At 37.8% G+C, this 16,077-nt stretch overlaps 2 protein-coding genes across 2 annotated transcripts in view; one reads left to right on the top strand and one right to left on the bottom strand.

The window, feature by feature from the left end:
* Positions 1-9,999, top strand: part of pgm5 (phosphoglucomutase 5) — a 29,829-nt gene extending 19,830 nt beyond the window's left edge. Inside the window, exons 10-11 of the mRNA XM_063489481.1 lie at positions 4,690-4,827; positions 9,704-9,999. Of these exons, the coding sequence (XP_063345551.1) occupies positions 4,690-4,827; positions 9,704-9,793 (228 nt within the window). The 3' untranslated portion in view covers positions 9,794-9,999. The remainder of the gene's footprint in view (positions 1-4,689; positions 4,828-9,703) is intronic.
* Positions 10,000-12,884: 2,885 nt separating this feature from the next.
* On the bottom strand, positions 12,885-13,604 carry LOC134638298 (transmembrane protein 252-like). Its single transcript, XM_063488812.1, has 2 exons — positions 13,348-13,604; positions 12,885-13,143 (listed from the first exon to the last, which is right to left on the bottom strand). Exons 1-2 carry the CDS (start codon positions 13,602-13,604, stop codon positions 12,885-12,887), a joined length of 516 nt encoding a protein of 171 aa, XP_063344882.1.
* Between the last annotated feature and the right edge of the window lie 2,473 nt (positions 13,605-16,077).

The following is a 16,077-nucleotide window of genomic DNA, read 5'->3' as shown; positions in this document are numbered from 1 at the left end:
AAAAAAAGATTGTTTTAAATAGTTGCCACTTAGGCTAGAGTTACTCTTAGAAGTTGTGTTTTCTGTGTTTCAATATAAAACTGGATAGCTGGGTGCTATTAGTGTCCTGTTTGCTTTACTTATCTCTTGAACCTGCTGTTTCTGTTGAGTTGTAATTGTTTTAGTAAAGTACTACACATCACTCGTAGCACAGCGCATTACTTGATTACTCGCTAGAGAAAGTGCTTCATGACACTACTGTTTACATCACTTAAGTGTTGGATTCTTCACTGGCTTGGTGTCAGCATGCTGTGCATGCAGATGCTTGCAAAGAGCAGAAGTTGTGTAGAATGCAGCAGAATATAGTTGTTTCTGTCATGGACTCAATTAGATTAAAAACAACCAGAACAACTTTGAAGTCATTTATTGGTTCCATTCTCCAGACTGGTTACCTTAAACTGAGACTGACAGTAAGTTGACCAACCAAAAACCACAGACCTGTTTGTTCAACCCAACATCAAATTGCATTGCATTAGAAAAGTGACTGAAAAGCTGCTTCACATCAGGTCACACACTCTGTCTTCCCCTTGTTCATATACATGTACTCAGCCTGGTGTAAGCCAGACCACCCACTAAGCTTCAGTGCTGTCTGATCAGCAAGTCTCCATGTTTGGACATGACAGTCTATCTTCCTTTTGAAATTATAAACATATGCATACACGCACATAACATACAGCACGTATCACTACAAACACCGATAACTCGCTAGGTTAATGTAACCTTCCTTCCTTCCCTTCTTTCTTCCTCTTTGTGTCTGTGACTTTCACCCAGCTGACTTCTCTGTCCTGCCCAGAAATTTGTGGAAATTTGTCAACACTTCTTAGCTTCCGCCCCACCTCCAAACACACACACATTGTGCATTTTGGTGTGTACATCCGTCCAGTTGTCCATGAGCGTAAGTGTGAACACATGCGTACCCTTCCACTGCCGATCCTTGTTCGCACTTGTGTTTTCCACTCTGACCACCGGCTTCACCTTGTATATCTTAACACCGTGAAGGAGTCTTTTGTTATCCTGCTGTGACTATTCCACTGTGTCACCATGGATACAGCAGGCCAACAGCTTTTTAGTCAGTCACCCCAAAATACTGATAAATCCTCAGCATCCCAGTCGCCCCAGTGAATGTTATTACAACACACATTCCTCCCAGGACAGAATTATATCAGCTGTCGTCTCACTTTGCAGTCTCTCCATTGCAAGTGTGTTTGAAGGGGGAAGAGCTGGCACACGAGAGACGCAAACACACTCAAACACAATACACAAACACACAAGACAAAGCTTGGGGGATTTACACAGCAGTGGCATCGCGGCCTTTTGTAGCTGGCTACTGAATACATTCCACGTCGTCTGCATATCAGATGATGGAACAATTTGTGCGCTAAATGTAGATACTGCCTTTTGGATAATTTGGTATTATGCGAAATTTGTTTAGTAAAAAATATCTACCAATGAAAAGAAGCAAAGGTTTCTATTAAACTAGTAAGAAACTTGTCTTCTTTATGTTTGTGGTAATGTTTTTTTAATATATGACTGAATTTGATAAAAATTTTTGCTTTACCTAATAGCTAATGACTAAATGATAAAGACAACAGTTCATTAAAAGAATAAATTTGATTGTATCTTTAGCTAAGGTGGGCTGTGGCTGTATCTCTTAAGATAGCTATAGAATTAGCAGTGTCTTGATGGCTTTTTGACTGTAAGTGCCTCAGAGTGTGGAAAGCAGGGCTGTAGTAACACAAATGTTTTTGTTCTAAGATGTCTGCTGTTAGGCACACGTTTCAAGCACTTACGCTCGGGAGAGTGTAGATAGACAGACTTTTCAGTTCTGTGTAAAGGCATTGTCTTTGTTTTATTATTTTATCTTTTTTTTGTTTTTTTTTATCTTTTGTATCCTTTTTAATCTTTTTAAAACGTGGTTTTGTGCAATAGATCTTTATTATTTTCATGCTTTGTCTTGAAAAACAGATTATTTTTTCCCCATTTGCTTAGTCGAATCTATTAAGAAATGCCAACGATAACACAGTTTGATAGGCATGAAATGGTAATTTTGCACTAACAAGGTGATTCTAAAAGGACTATTAGAAACTTGACATATTTCACCTTGGTGTGCTGAATATCCTTAAAAAGCCAGACCGTTTTCTTAAAACAAATCTGAGGAAACTAGATAAATGGAGGAACAAAGAAGAACTGCCAGGCGTGAAAAATTATCTACAGCAGATAAACAGTATCTGAAGATCATGTCCTTAAGAAATAGGCAGGAATGCTGACAAAGGACCTTAGAGGGTCATTCGATCCTTAAGCTGATGCATCTACTGTTCACTGAAGCCTCATCAGAAATGGTCTCAGTGGAAGGATGGCTGGGAAGAAGCCATCCTTAAAGAAGGGAAGCAGGGAGAAAAGACTGAGATAAATTACACGAGAATTTGATTGAAAATTAGTGGCAGCAGGTCTTATAGAGTGATGGATACAAATTTGAAATTTTTGGTTCACATTGTTGTCAGTGGAGGTCAGAGAGGTAAGAGGTAAACAGTGAGTGTCTATACCCACCTGTAAAACATGGTGGACGCTCTGTCATGGTTTCAGGCTGTAATTCAGTGAGTGGTGTTGAGGATCTTGTCAAAACTGATGGGATTATGAATACACAAAAGTACTATAAGATTCTGATCTACCATGTAATGCCAGGAAGAAGGCATCAGTTTGGCAACAGCTTGACTTTTCGGCACTGATCTCAAAGACACTTCCTATGCAGGATAGAAAAACAGATAGTGGAACACTCTCAGTCATGGATTGGCCTCCTCAGAGTCTCGACAATACTAAAGCAGTGCAGGGTCATCTTGACAAAGAACAGAACAAAAGGCAGCCAACATCAAAATAAGAGTGCTGATATCCCTCAACAAGTCTAGGGAACTATTCCTGAAGACTACTTGGTTTCGTTCACTATTACTTGCCCTTACATTATAGCCCATATGGCACTGGCAATGTGCTAATGTATGCTGATTTATCGCATAGGAACTGACAACAGGACATCCTAACTTCACTGTACTGTTTCAATAACTACAATAGACATATGAGGCTAAGGTAAATTTAAAAAACCCTGATGTGTTTATAAGAAGCAGTTAATTACGATGGTCAGTGCTGACTCATGTAGATATTCTCTGCTGCAGCTCATTTCATGTGTGAAATCAAAATGCAAATGAAGAGCCATGACTTGTTTCCCCTCTTGTGTGAGTGGGACTTTATTGTTCTCTGTCTCTATGCACACAGCTCATCTTAACTTTCTTTCCCCACATTTCCACACCAACATTAGTCCATGAATAATTCCACACAGTTGCAGAGGAACAGCAGTTGGCATGGATGCTAGCAGGTGGGAGGGAGGCTCAGACAAAGACCTCTCCAAAATCTCTAAGCACCTTTAGGCTGGTAGATGAACAAATGGATTGATAGATGAATAAAGATGAACACACATGCACGACACACATGAGTTATGGCTGGTATGTGCTCCACTCGGGGCCTCTGAGCTCTGCATTGGCAAGTGTTTTTAACAAGCATTAGTCAGCCTTCTGATAACTGCCACTCTATTGTTAGTGAGTTGACAGACTCACAGATAGAGAGACAGACAGCTGGACGGACATCTCTGATTATCGCCGTCTCTCTTCACCTGGACTCTGGCATGTTATCCTTCATTCCCAGAGTGGTTCAGATATTTCCATTTAGTACTGCGTTCTGTAAACAATAATGCTGAACCACAGTTAACTAATAGGCTCACAGCCATTTGTCTGAGACTGGCTGCTTTGGAACTGAGACAGTGCATCCACTTGACTTTTACTACTATACAAAACTTTTGTTTACTATAGTTGCAATAACATTTGTCAGTATGGAGACATCTAGTACAGCTTAACGCCTGAGGTGGGGATACTTTGACAATACAGTTTGGAGTCCTGTTTTTTCTCATAACATGTTGCTGTCACCTCCCTTGAACTCGTACTCTAATCGAATAATGAAGGAGAGACTGTGGAATTCAGGACAGATAAGCGCTGTTACAGATGCATTAGTCGAAAAGTTTCTTCCTTACGTCAGTCAGCAGGAGATATATTTGATTGGTTCCAATGCAGTGATATCCTGGGATTAAGTTTGAAGAGTCACACACAGAGTTCAGTTATGAACCTTAGCGAGAATGTTATCTGCTGTCAGAGTCAGGAGATTCTTGGAAAGTGCAGCTGTAGTTATAACCTTATGCAACTTTATAGCCAACATCATGAGGAATGTGAGTGCTCTGCATGCATCAAGAGTACAGTTTGAATCATGCGCCAACAAAACACACAGTAACAGTGACATCTAGCGGATGTTTGCCTTTACTGCATCACTAATTACAGGATTGAATGCTTTAACACAGGTCTGATGATACAAGATTTGTACTTTTGTGGGCTGTAAAGTCACACTGAATTTGTGCATTCATATGATTTTTTATCCTATTTCCACTCAAATACATGACCATTTATTTGTCTTTTACTTTTAGCCATTTACTTGTGTTTAAAAAAAAAAAGTTTATATAATTTTTAATATTTAAAAGAGAAAGAGAATAGTAAGTTATTGAAACAGTAGACAAAAGTCAATTGATAAAAATTAAGAAAATGGTTTCTTTGTTTCCAGGGTCTGAGGATTATCTTTAATGATGCGTCCCGCCTGGTGTTTCGAATGAGCGGGAGCGGCGGAGGGATGGGGACCACCATCCGCATTTATGCTGAGAGCTTTGAGAGAGACCCGGAGAGACACAACAGAGAGACACAGGTACGCAAATGGGTTTGATGGTGTTTATGTACCTTCTTTTTGTGACATTTGTGCTTATATCAATTACTTCTCACCTTTCAGTGGAAAAATCCTGTCCTAAATCCCTTCAGGAATGGCATCTAACCAAGGTTGAATGTTTGAACCTCTTTGTCTGGCTCTGGGGCCTTTCTGTGTTTTAGTTTCCCTCTGGGTTCTATAAAGGTGCATGTGAGGTTAATTCGTGATTCTTAATTGTCCGGAGACATGGATGAGAGAATGTGTGGTTGTCTCTCTGTGTTTTCCCCTGAGATAGACTGTGACTATCCCAGGGTGCACCCACCTCTTTCCCCATGACAGCTGGGAAGGGCTCCACCCAAATCACGACCCAAAGAAAATAGAGGACTGTATAGAAGTACTATCCTTATCTTGAACTATGGTGTGGCCATATGTTTGCCATTTGTAAATTCTTCCAACATTATTAATTTATCATTTTTATGTCATCTTTAGCCGGTTTTACCACCACAGGAAAGCTTTTTTGGCAGACAGTAGCAGAAATGATGCTTCATAATGAGCTTTTTCAACATATTAAATACATGATATGTATCTGTGTGATACATAGGAGATATTCTATCATTTGAATGTTTAAAAACTTTAATTATATACATATATACTCCTAAACTACTACTTAAGTCTGTGATTTAGCAAAAATAAAATTAAATAAAGTCCAAACTTATGTATGCAAGTAAGCATAATAACATAGATTAAATATATTCACAAGATGAATGGAGTAATATACAGTCATTGTTGGTACAGAATTAAAATAACTAATAACATAGTTCCACTTTTGGGATAAAACACAGAGGCTGTGAAATTCATCTTATTTCCAGTTGACATCATGTCTTTAAGCAACAAAGACTTGGATGCGGGAATTAGAGGACTTCCAGGAGGAGGAGGAGGAAATTTAACAGGGATGTAAAGGAAAATATTTATGCTGCAGAGAGGAACAAGTGGAACCCCAAAAATAGGAATGAAAAGAGTCCATATTTATCTGGGTCCCTTAAAACCTTCAACATAATTATGAAGCAGTCGTTCCAAAACTTGTGACGTTTATAGCGGAAATAAAACATATGGCTCAGATTGCAAGAGCAATAATGTTGGAATATGTTATCTGGAAGTTGAGAAACAGACTCTATTTAATATCTTAAACCTAGCACAGGGTGTACCATTGATCAGTCAGCCTGATTACAAGCGCCTGTTCCCAGGCAGTTTTGTTTTTGAGTATTCAGGGCCGCGACTTTTAATTGAGTCTAAAGGCCAGAAGACCGTTCCACGGCTGTTCAGCAGGGAACAGGGGAAAACGCTCCCGCTGTAGTTTATTTACTAATTGTTTACATGTTACTTCTGACATACTATAATTCACTAAATATTAGCAGAGTAAATACTCAGTAGTGATACAGTGTCTAAGGGTTTCATCACTTGTTGTCTTGAGCTCACTTCTTCAGACAATAATTGATGAAGTATGGTTAAATTTTGATCCGAGGTTTATGTCAGGCTGAGCAGTTAAAAAAAAGGATACAGCCTGTACTGTGGTTGTATTGTGATTATGTATTATAACTTTCATTCAAACGGTAAAGACAACTGACCTGTAGACTTTGGAGTGTTTAGCAATGAAAGCTTGTTGTGTGGCTACGGATGTTTGGGATAGGTAGTGTACTTTAAACACTCCCGGGAGTTATAAAGCTGCCTTCGCAATGGCTTGACAGCCTTATTTAGAGCGGTGTGTGTGTGTGTGTGTGTTGTTCAGATTAACGACATTTCAATTCTTACTTTGCCACATAAAAAAGCAAAGAAAACCAACAAAGTTTGTATTTGAGAATTACTTTTTGGTCTTTTATTATTAAAATGCAAGTGCAGTAATTCAAAACGTATAGGGCAGCATGAAGTTATGTCCCAATGTTACATCCCCCTTTTTATTCATGAAAATAAAAAATCATCCTCGCTAAACTGCTGTTGCGATAAGCATACCTGAACTGTGATTTAGCTGCTGTGTTTATTCAGCCAATAAAAATGTGTTATTTGTAGCGTTACACTGAACCCTTGGATTATCCATCATTAGATCATAAATTCAGCATCTAATCATTCTGCCCCTTACCCAGCGCACATGAATTATCAGAGACGACATACATGATTACACGCCATGCTTACTCAGCTAGATTAGAGGGACAGATTTTATGTACAACATTCTCAGCCAAGCTGAAAAGCCACATGTTTGTGTGCAGCCTTAGTAAAATCTGTGCTTGTACTGTAATACATGTTTTTTGCATTTAGCAGTTTTTGGATGAGAATATCATACAATGTTGAGTGTTGTGGAAACGTCTTGAGATCACCAGAAAATGGTAAATAGATATAGTGATTTACTGAAATGCATAAATATACTTGGGAATACAGTTTACAATATACTGCCTTACAATTCTAAAAAGCTTGAAAGTCAATATTTGGTATGATCACCTTTATTCTTCAACACATCCTGAACTGTGTTAGCCCAGCTTTCTTATAATTTCTTCAGGAATAGTTCTCCAGGAATCTTGAAGGACACTTTAAGCTCTTCTTTGGATGTTGGCTGGTTTTTCTTTTGCTCTTTGTCAATAATATTGAAGTTCAGGGGAAGGGGAAGTTCAGGCTCTGGGGAGGCCAGTCCATGACTGATTGTGTTTTATTGTATGTTTATCTATCCACATATGTTTTCACTAGAGATGGACCGATCCGATATTAGGTATACTGACGTAAATTACTGGATTGGATATCGGAGAGAAATAAAAAATGTAATCCGATCCATTAAATATCAAAAAAGCACCTCACAAAACTTGCGACATGGCGTAACTCGGCTCATAACCGCAGGACGTCGGAGCAATGTGCGTCAGGTGATAGAGCGGCTGTGTGTATTTGTAGCCTCGCTAGCAATCCAACATTTCATCTCCGAGGAAGTTATCCCAGAGAGAAGTAAAGCAAGTGTGTAAGTTCATCTCTGGATGTTTGTAAAGCGTACCCACGTTAAGCTTAACAACCGATATATGGAGCAAGTGCCTCTTCTCTCTCCCTCCCTCTCCTGCTGCTACTTCAATCGTGAAACTGCTTAATGATCAGCTGATCGGCTTTTCTGTCGTGAGTCCGTCTCTCTTCTTTGTTTTTGGCCCACTTTGCACCAGAAAGAGGAAACCAGCGGCTGAACAACAGCAGCACGTTTAAGCTTGATAAGCTGTGTTAGAATTTATTTAATATTACTTTCTACACCAGGATCCTTTTCTACCTAGCTGTGCAGGGGCGGATCTAGCAAAGTTTAGCCAAGGGGGGGGGGGGGGGGGCGATAGGGCATTAACAGGGAAAAGGGGGGCACAGAGACATACTTTTCTTTCTTATTCTCATTTAAAATGTAAAGATACCATCTGTGCAGTCTGCAATTCTGTAGAAGAAAGATGTTGAATCTATTTAATTATTCTTGAAAAATAATTTATTTCTGTGCATTTTTTTTTTCACACTGCATCAAATTAAAGTTGATTACGTCGATTAAGCATCATAGGGTGGGGGGTGGTTCCCTATTTTTATTTTGCTGGGAGTTTGCAACCCTGTTAGTTAGGTTGCTTAATATTTCTGCTAAGTACTCTTTAAAATACCAGAATAGGAAGGATGGAGTAGGTTTAAGTTTATTAGATTGATCAGTATTGCTGAACTATGAAATATTTTGGGTGCAGTGTATTTTTTACATACAGGTATAACAGAATAGCTTTAGTGTTGTTGTTTATTTAAACTTGAGTATGAACTTATACAAAATGCAGCAAGATATTAAAAAAACAGTTTTATTGATTAAAAAACACACTATATCGGATTAATATCGGTATTGGCAGATATCCAAATTTATGATATCGGTATCGGTATCGGACATAAAAAAGTGGTATCGTGCCATCTCTAGTTTTTACCGGACTGGGAGTGTATGTCAGATCATTGTCATGCTGAAAAATGCATTTGTTGTCTATCAGTTGCTTTCCACATGGTACTATGTGATAGATTAAAATCTTTCTGTACTTTCCTGCATTTATAATTCCATGCATTTTGACAAGATCTGGCTGAAATTCAGTGTGTAATTTGGCATACCTCAGCCTTTTCTCCCTGTTTCCCTTCCTTAACAATGGCTTCTTGACAGCCACTCTTCCACTGAGACCATTTCTGATGAGGCTTCAGTGAGCAGTAGATGGATCAGCCGAAGGCTCAGATGCATCTCTCAGGTCCTTACTGGATTTTTTTAAAGACAAGGTTTGGCTACTTTTAACCAAAATATAAAGAAATGAGGGGTGTCTCAAGACTTTTGCACGGTGCTGTACATGTCTGCTGTTTTCCATCACACAATGCTGTGCAGTAAAGGGTTCAAATTAACATTGACCAAACAGCAAACCAGTGAGTCACAATGTCATAATTATTAAGCAATGTGTACATGTGCAGCGTACACAATCAAAACAAGTGTCATACTTTTCTCAGAGTTTGTGGCATGTTGTCATTATTTGCTGTCTCATGCTCACTTTGTATGCATTTTCTGAATGTAAAAATAAACAAGAACCGGTTGACTAACTAGGTTAAAGCTCCTATAAAATCCCCTTGATGTGGATGTTGAAACAGTTTTAAAGGTCTGGACTTACGTAAGTCTAACTCGGTTATCTGCTCTGGAATCTGTTTAAGTAACACGTGATGTCTATAAATATAATGTGCCAACCTTGCACAGCAAAACTGACCAAAAAGCTCACGAAATTTTCAAGAACTCGACAGTAACTTAGTGTGAATGTGAAAGATTTAAAGGTCTGATTGAGTTTCAAAGCACTGCCTTCAGCTCTCTTTGCTTTGTCTTCAGGTGGTGCTGGGTCCTCTCATTGCCATTGCCCTGAAGATCTCTAACATTCATGAGAGGACAGGACGCCGTGGCCCAAATGTAATCACATGAGCAAGTGAAAAAACAAACCAACCAAAAAACACTGTCACACTCATATGCAAACACATGAAAAATATCCTCAAAGCACCCTTTCCTGTTACTTTCTTGGTTTCATCTTTAAAATATCTCTGTAGTTTCAGCCTCATTTTTCATTTCTCTTTTGACTCAGATGCTTACCGCTGACATTTGTCTCTCAAAAATAAAGTTAAAGTTGCATACAGTGTTCTCTTTTCTTTATTGACGACTATCATTTAGTGGATAAACGTGGCAGGCGTAATTATTGTTGTGGATAAATAATGAAAAATAGGTCGACAGCGAACAGATTATGAGCATGCAAACTCACATTTCAGATTGCTCGAACCTGTCACAGCATGTTTTCAACTATTTGACCTTTTAAAAACCCGAACACTAAAAGTAATTGCCAGAAAATTCACATTTTTGTGTTTAGTTAACCTTCTGTTTAAACTTTAAAACACAATTAAATATTAATTTGCATGTATGAGTTGAAATTTGCATCATATTTGCCTAAACCGAAGCTAGTACTGCACCATAATACATACAGTATAATGGTATACTGTGGTATAAATATGTGTTAACTTTATTAAAGCCATAAAATTAAAACATATTTCTTCTATGAATACTTGATAAGTAACCACAATCATATTTCAAACCTACATAAGTTAAAAAGAAAAATGTACTCTCAACAGAGTTTTAGCTTTTATTCTTTAATTTAGGATTTGAAAATGTTTTATGATCATGTTTGAATTCATTATTTCTTCTTTTTTTTAAATCCAAATAAAATATTTGTGTGTAATTCTTGTCTTTTTCGTTTAGTCAGATGGCTCTAAGGACAAAAAAAAAAAAACTGACTTAGTGAAATATGTTGCCCTTAGGTGTTTTGTTTCGCTGACACCATATATCAGGTGGTGTATGAATGTCCTTTCGTTATTCGAGGAAAGAGCGTGCTTTTAAGTTGTTGTGTTGAGACAAAAAAATGAAGAGGGCTGATCTTTATATGGCCTGAATGAGACACGCAGAACAGGAACATATAAACAACCTGATTGCTGTCTTTATCAGTTGAGGATATGCCAGTGGATATCCGTAAGGATGTGTTCACTCAGCTAGCCAGACATTACCAGCCAGCCATAGCAGGTTATTGCCCCATACAACAGTTTTATAGCATCAGGTGTTATTTCTTAAGCTGGACGGGGATAGGGGGATAGTTGCTAAGAACACAATTTAGTTAAAATAGTTTAAGCTTTAGCATATTATAGCTAAAAGTATGATTAGAAAAAAAAATACCATCAAAAATACCACCAATAGTGTAATTAAAAAAATGGCAGCAACCACTCTTTTCCTCTTTATATTCTGTATAAAAATGGGTTAGCTGCAATGCTGCTGTTTGTGCTCGACCGGCCTTTTTATTGTGATGAAGTGTGCCGTCAGGTGTAGTCTTCATGTGTTGAAATACTTTATTAGGACATCTTACAGTGTCATACACAGAAAACATGTGCACATTCAGCAAAGGCAGAAAACACGTAACAGTCAGACAGTATTTTCAGTCACAGTATATAGTTAGGTCACACTAGTTACATAGTTACAAGTCACATTAATGTAGTCAAAAGATCAGACAATAATTTACAGTGCTAAATAATAATTTGTTAGATCACCTGTCATATAAACAAAAATATTTCAAAAAACTTGTTTAAAACTAAAAATGATAGTTTAATTTATTAGGCAGGTCTCCAACTTTGAGCTGGCACGCTGGACTTCTCTGAGAAGTCAAAAAAAAAATTTTATTCAGAAATGCAAGAAAAAAAACTGTAATTTGGCATCTTAATAAAAAAAATGTTCTTTAATATTTTATTTTTTTGTAAAAGAGCAAATTTTAAAATTTATGGATAACAGCAATAATTGAATTTCAAAATTAAAAATACAACTTTGATTAAAGTGGATGCACACACTGGTAGATTAACTTGCAGAAACATAAAAAATGGTCTGGGTAATTACAAACACTATTCATTTAGGGAAGCTGTGGCATAAACCTTACATTGGGTGATGGCATAATAAATTTGTTAAACACTGCAAATTAAAAACCACTCATCAATGCACTCTCCATTTTCTGTCCATCCCTGCAAGATGATCTTGCAATCAGTAGATCAGATCACTTCATCCATTTTTTTAAAAAAAGACAGCAAAAAGTGGATGAAAGACTTTGTAAAAGACTTTAAATTAATGCGTCTTATAAGAAATTCATGTGAAATGCAATAATTCTGTAGTGTAAAAAGTGTAAAAGTAGCCATGTTGTTCAGTGTTTCATCTACACATTCCAATACTGTTAACTGAAAAGAGGTTTTCAGAATTTCTGTGAATAGCCCGGCTGAATAAAGGTTAAATAAGAACTTCTGATTAACAAACAAAAAATATTCATATAAATTATGGTGGACTGAGATTCAGAGGTAATTGATAACTGAATGTTATTCTGTTTGCAATAGGCAGGGCATTTGTTACTACTCACTGTAGTGTAAATATTGTTAGAAATGTAATAAAGACATTGTATTTCCATGAACAAACAGACTATAAAGACAGTGAGCTTACCTGTTTGCTATGCTGAGTAAAGCTGATTCGACTCTGACAATATATCAGGCTTGAAAGATTAACCTTTAAAAACTAGTTTATACATTTTCTAATGCATAAATCATCTAACACAGAGGTTGTTGAATGAAGTGCAGATAAAAGTAAGTTCGCCTTGTTAAATGAAACCTTCATGTGTCCACCTGGAGTAATACAACGATGCTTATTGGTCATACCAAATAATTTTTGCAGCTTAAAACTGAGGCTCGTTCTGGCCGTACCCGTGTAAAGACCCTCAGGCCTGTTAGACGACGGATGACAGACACTAGGTTGTAGATTCATGGCAGAAAGATGATGTCAGCACATCTCTGCTGTCCATCTTTTGGCACTTGAGCGATCCAGTGACATAAAAACATTTCCAGTTGTTCTGGAACTTTCTCACTCAGCTCGGTGTGGAAGTCATTCACTTCTACAATCTGCATTCCTCCCTTTTTTTCTCTCAACCAGTCAGGCAAAAACTGTTCTTCCCTCAGTGTCCAGACAAGCGCTCCCTCAGCTCCTCTGCATCCATATGTCCCTGCTGAATACTTTCAACTTCACTGTATGGTGGAGGTTGCTCCCAGCTAAACCTGCAGTCTGGGGCCTCTGAGCTGTCCTGGATGTACAACGGAGGAGCCAGGCTCATCAGCATGTCCGTGCTATCGACTATGACCATAAACTCAGGAGACACATCAGGGCAGACTTGACTTTCTTGGGACTCTTCATATGAAGGAGGAAAAGAGCTCGGGCTGTAAGGGAAAAAAGATATTTGTTATATATGTATATATATACATATGTAACAAGCAAACTAAGAATTGAGATATTGAATATTTAATATAGGGGCTAATGTTATATGTAAAATTCTACTCAAACAATTTTTATGGTACACAAACACTTTTTCTGCATTTGTTTTTTGCATTGAATGCACACTCCTTACGAAAACACAGATTTACCTTTCAATAGTGAAGACCTGGATGTGTCGCTCACGTCCAATTCTCTTGGTCTTTATGCCTGAGCAGAAGCCCCAGCAGACCCCAATGACCATAGCCAGGAGGCCACAGCCAATCATGATATAGACAAAAATGACCCTCAGAGCGTCCTCATGTACGTTCTCCTGGGACACCAGGTAGATCCCGGTACACATCAACACAAGTCCCACAGAAGGCAGAAGAAAACAGAATAAGGACAACAACTGCTTCTTCACATTCATGGTCACTTGTTGCATTTTACTGCAGTCCTCTTTGTCTATTCTGTCCTGTGATTGAAAGACGCTCTTTCACAAGTTGCAATGAAGTATCTCTTCGGTACCTTTCAGGATGACATGAGTGTAGACTTGCCAGTAGTAGAAAAATCCTGACTACGTTTGAGTACTGAAATGTAGCAGAGACTATCAGCCTGCTAAAGCTGCCCTTCCTCTTCAGACATACGGGGAAGGGCCTGCCCTCCTCTCGGTTGTATATTAACACAGTATTATTCTAAGGTCAGAAGAATTAGAGCGATACTGCAGGGCAGACACACAGCCAGAGGAACGTCTTTTGGCTGAGCTCTGAAAAGACAACAGACGAAGCTTATTAGACAGGTATCAGCAGGGCATGTAGACAGGCTTGATTGTGATTCAGGATTGGAGGAGAAGATGAAGACTCAGTGGTTACCTATTATGTAAAAATCTGAGTTACCAAGATGTGTAATGGTATAACGAAAAAAGAAAATGAAAAGCTACTTTTGTTCTTCTGAAACACCAGATAAAATAGTCCCAGCAAAATATCACTAAATAAAAGGAAGACAAAGACAACAACCCTGTTTCTGAAACATTTTAAGGCTTTATGAGCTTAAAAAGGTTGTAAACCACTGATTTTCACTAGAACATAATGCATGTGCACACTTAGCAAACGTTCTATAAAATATGATATATAAATACAAGTTAATTCTTCATAATTATCACATAATTATTGACTAACTAAGAGGTAGTGGATACAGCAGTTATTTCCTGATGCCTTTACAAATACACACAAAAATGTACAGTACTCATTTCCTTCATATATCCCGCCTTTCTAAGTGCAGTGGCAGTTTTAAGTACCATTTTTAAGTTTATACCCTGCATGTATAGCATCAAGGACATTATTTAAAATGCCTGAAACACAAACACTGCTTAACTTTAAATGTTTAGGCTTAGTAAATATAGTTTTTTGTTTACTTTTTAAAAAATTACTATTTAACCTGCTCAATATTGGAGCCAAAAAATACTGGATACAGGCCAGTAGTTTAAGCATTCTTTTTTGTTTTACTGTTTTGAGCAATTGTAACAATGGAATGAAACTGAAGAAAAAAAATAAAGGTAGTTATAAAATCGACTCCATTTCGTGAAACTGATTTGTTTTACACACACATAAAAATAAAAAAGGTAATTTTCCAATAAACCTCCAGACCTGTTTTGCTTAACTGGAGAACTGATTCACATACTGAATATTCGTCACTCATGCGTTCGTGCATGTTTCATGTCACTCTTTACATATTCATCTTTTATGTTTTTCCTCTCGTTCCTCTTAAATCTGCTACTGGATAGATCTTATCCTTGAATTCTCTGCGTGTACTTTGGCCTTGTTGCTGACAACTTCCGATAATGTTTAAGCCTATTATAAGAAAATGAAAGTATTAATTCGCTGTCACATAAAGAGGAATAACAAACTCTGTCTGTCTTTACAGTTTCTACTGACGCAAAGGCTTCTTTCTCTGAAAACAAAAATCTGTTCAAATTTGTGCAAATGCTTACATCCACAGCAGCTTTGCAGGTTTTAAATGTGCAAAAATTTCAGAGGTAAGAGGTAAAGAAAGTTTCATGTTTTGTTATGTGACATTCATGGCTCCCTCTCCTTTTTGTTTGTCCCTGAGCATTGCACCTTGCCCTTGTTTATTTGTCATCATCATCATCATAAGTCACCTATTTATAAAAGGCATATGAGCTACTCTTGAATGATATTATGAATGAGAGCTGTCCACACCCCTTCTAATTCTTATGAATGCAGCAGTCATCAGATCTCTTATTTACACTTTCAGAGTGTAATGGTTTTATGGACCTTATCAGAGCATCTTATCAGTGTGGCGTTAACCCCCTCAGTTCAACATGTATCTAGATCTTGCACCACAGCCATGTTTTTGCAACAACATGCTTGTATGTGACGATCGTGTCATGTATCAGCTTGTTAGTATGCTGGAATTATCGAGTGATTAGCATTCACAGTGGCTCCTATGAATCAGTAACAGGAATTCAGAATCCTGACACAGGGCCCAGCACCCTGTGAGATTTCAAACTGAGGTATTTTTTAGCAGTACAGAAACTTTACTCTGACCACTTTGGCTTAATTTGGAGATGATGACTAAAAAAAAAACAAAACTGAGTGTTTACCTCTAACACTATTGTTACAAATTGGCATGATTGATGGTATGAATAGGCTGACCTGCAAGAAATAAATGTACATAGCAGACAGCCAGGAAATAATCAGGAACAAGTGCTGCTGTGTGTAATTTTCATCTGGGAATGCATCATTGCCCTTGGGGATTTCAGTGTCTGTGCCATTAGAACAGTTTGACTGTAGGTGAGAAATAATATCTCAGTGTACCTCCAACTTTCTTCTTCTGTGTGTGTACAGTGACATGAAAAGGTATTTGCTCTCTTTCTGATTTCC

This window comes from Pelmatolapia mariae, linkage group LG12 (genome assembly GCF_036321145.2).
Source record: "Pelmatolapia mariae isolate MD_Pm_ZW linkage group LG12, Pm_UMD_F_2, whole genome shotgun sequence".
Classification (NCBI taxonomy): Eukaryota; Metazoa; Chordata; class Actinopteri; order Cichliformes; family Cichlidae; genus Pelmatolapia; species Pelmatolapia mariae.
The sequence above is the reverse complement of the archived record's forward strand: the minus strand, read 5'-3'. Positions and strand labels throughout refer to the sequence as shown.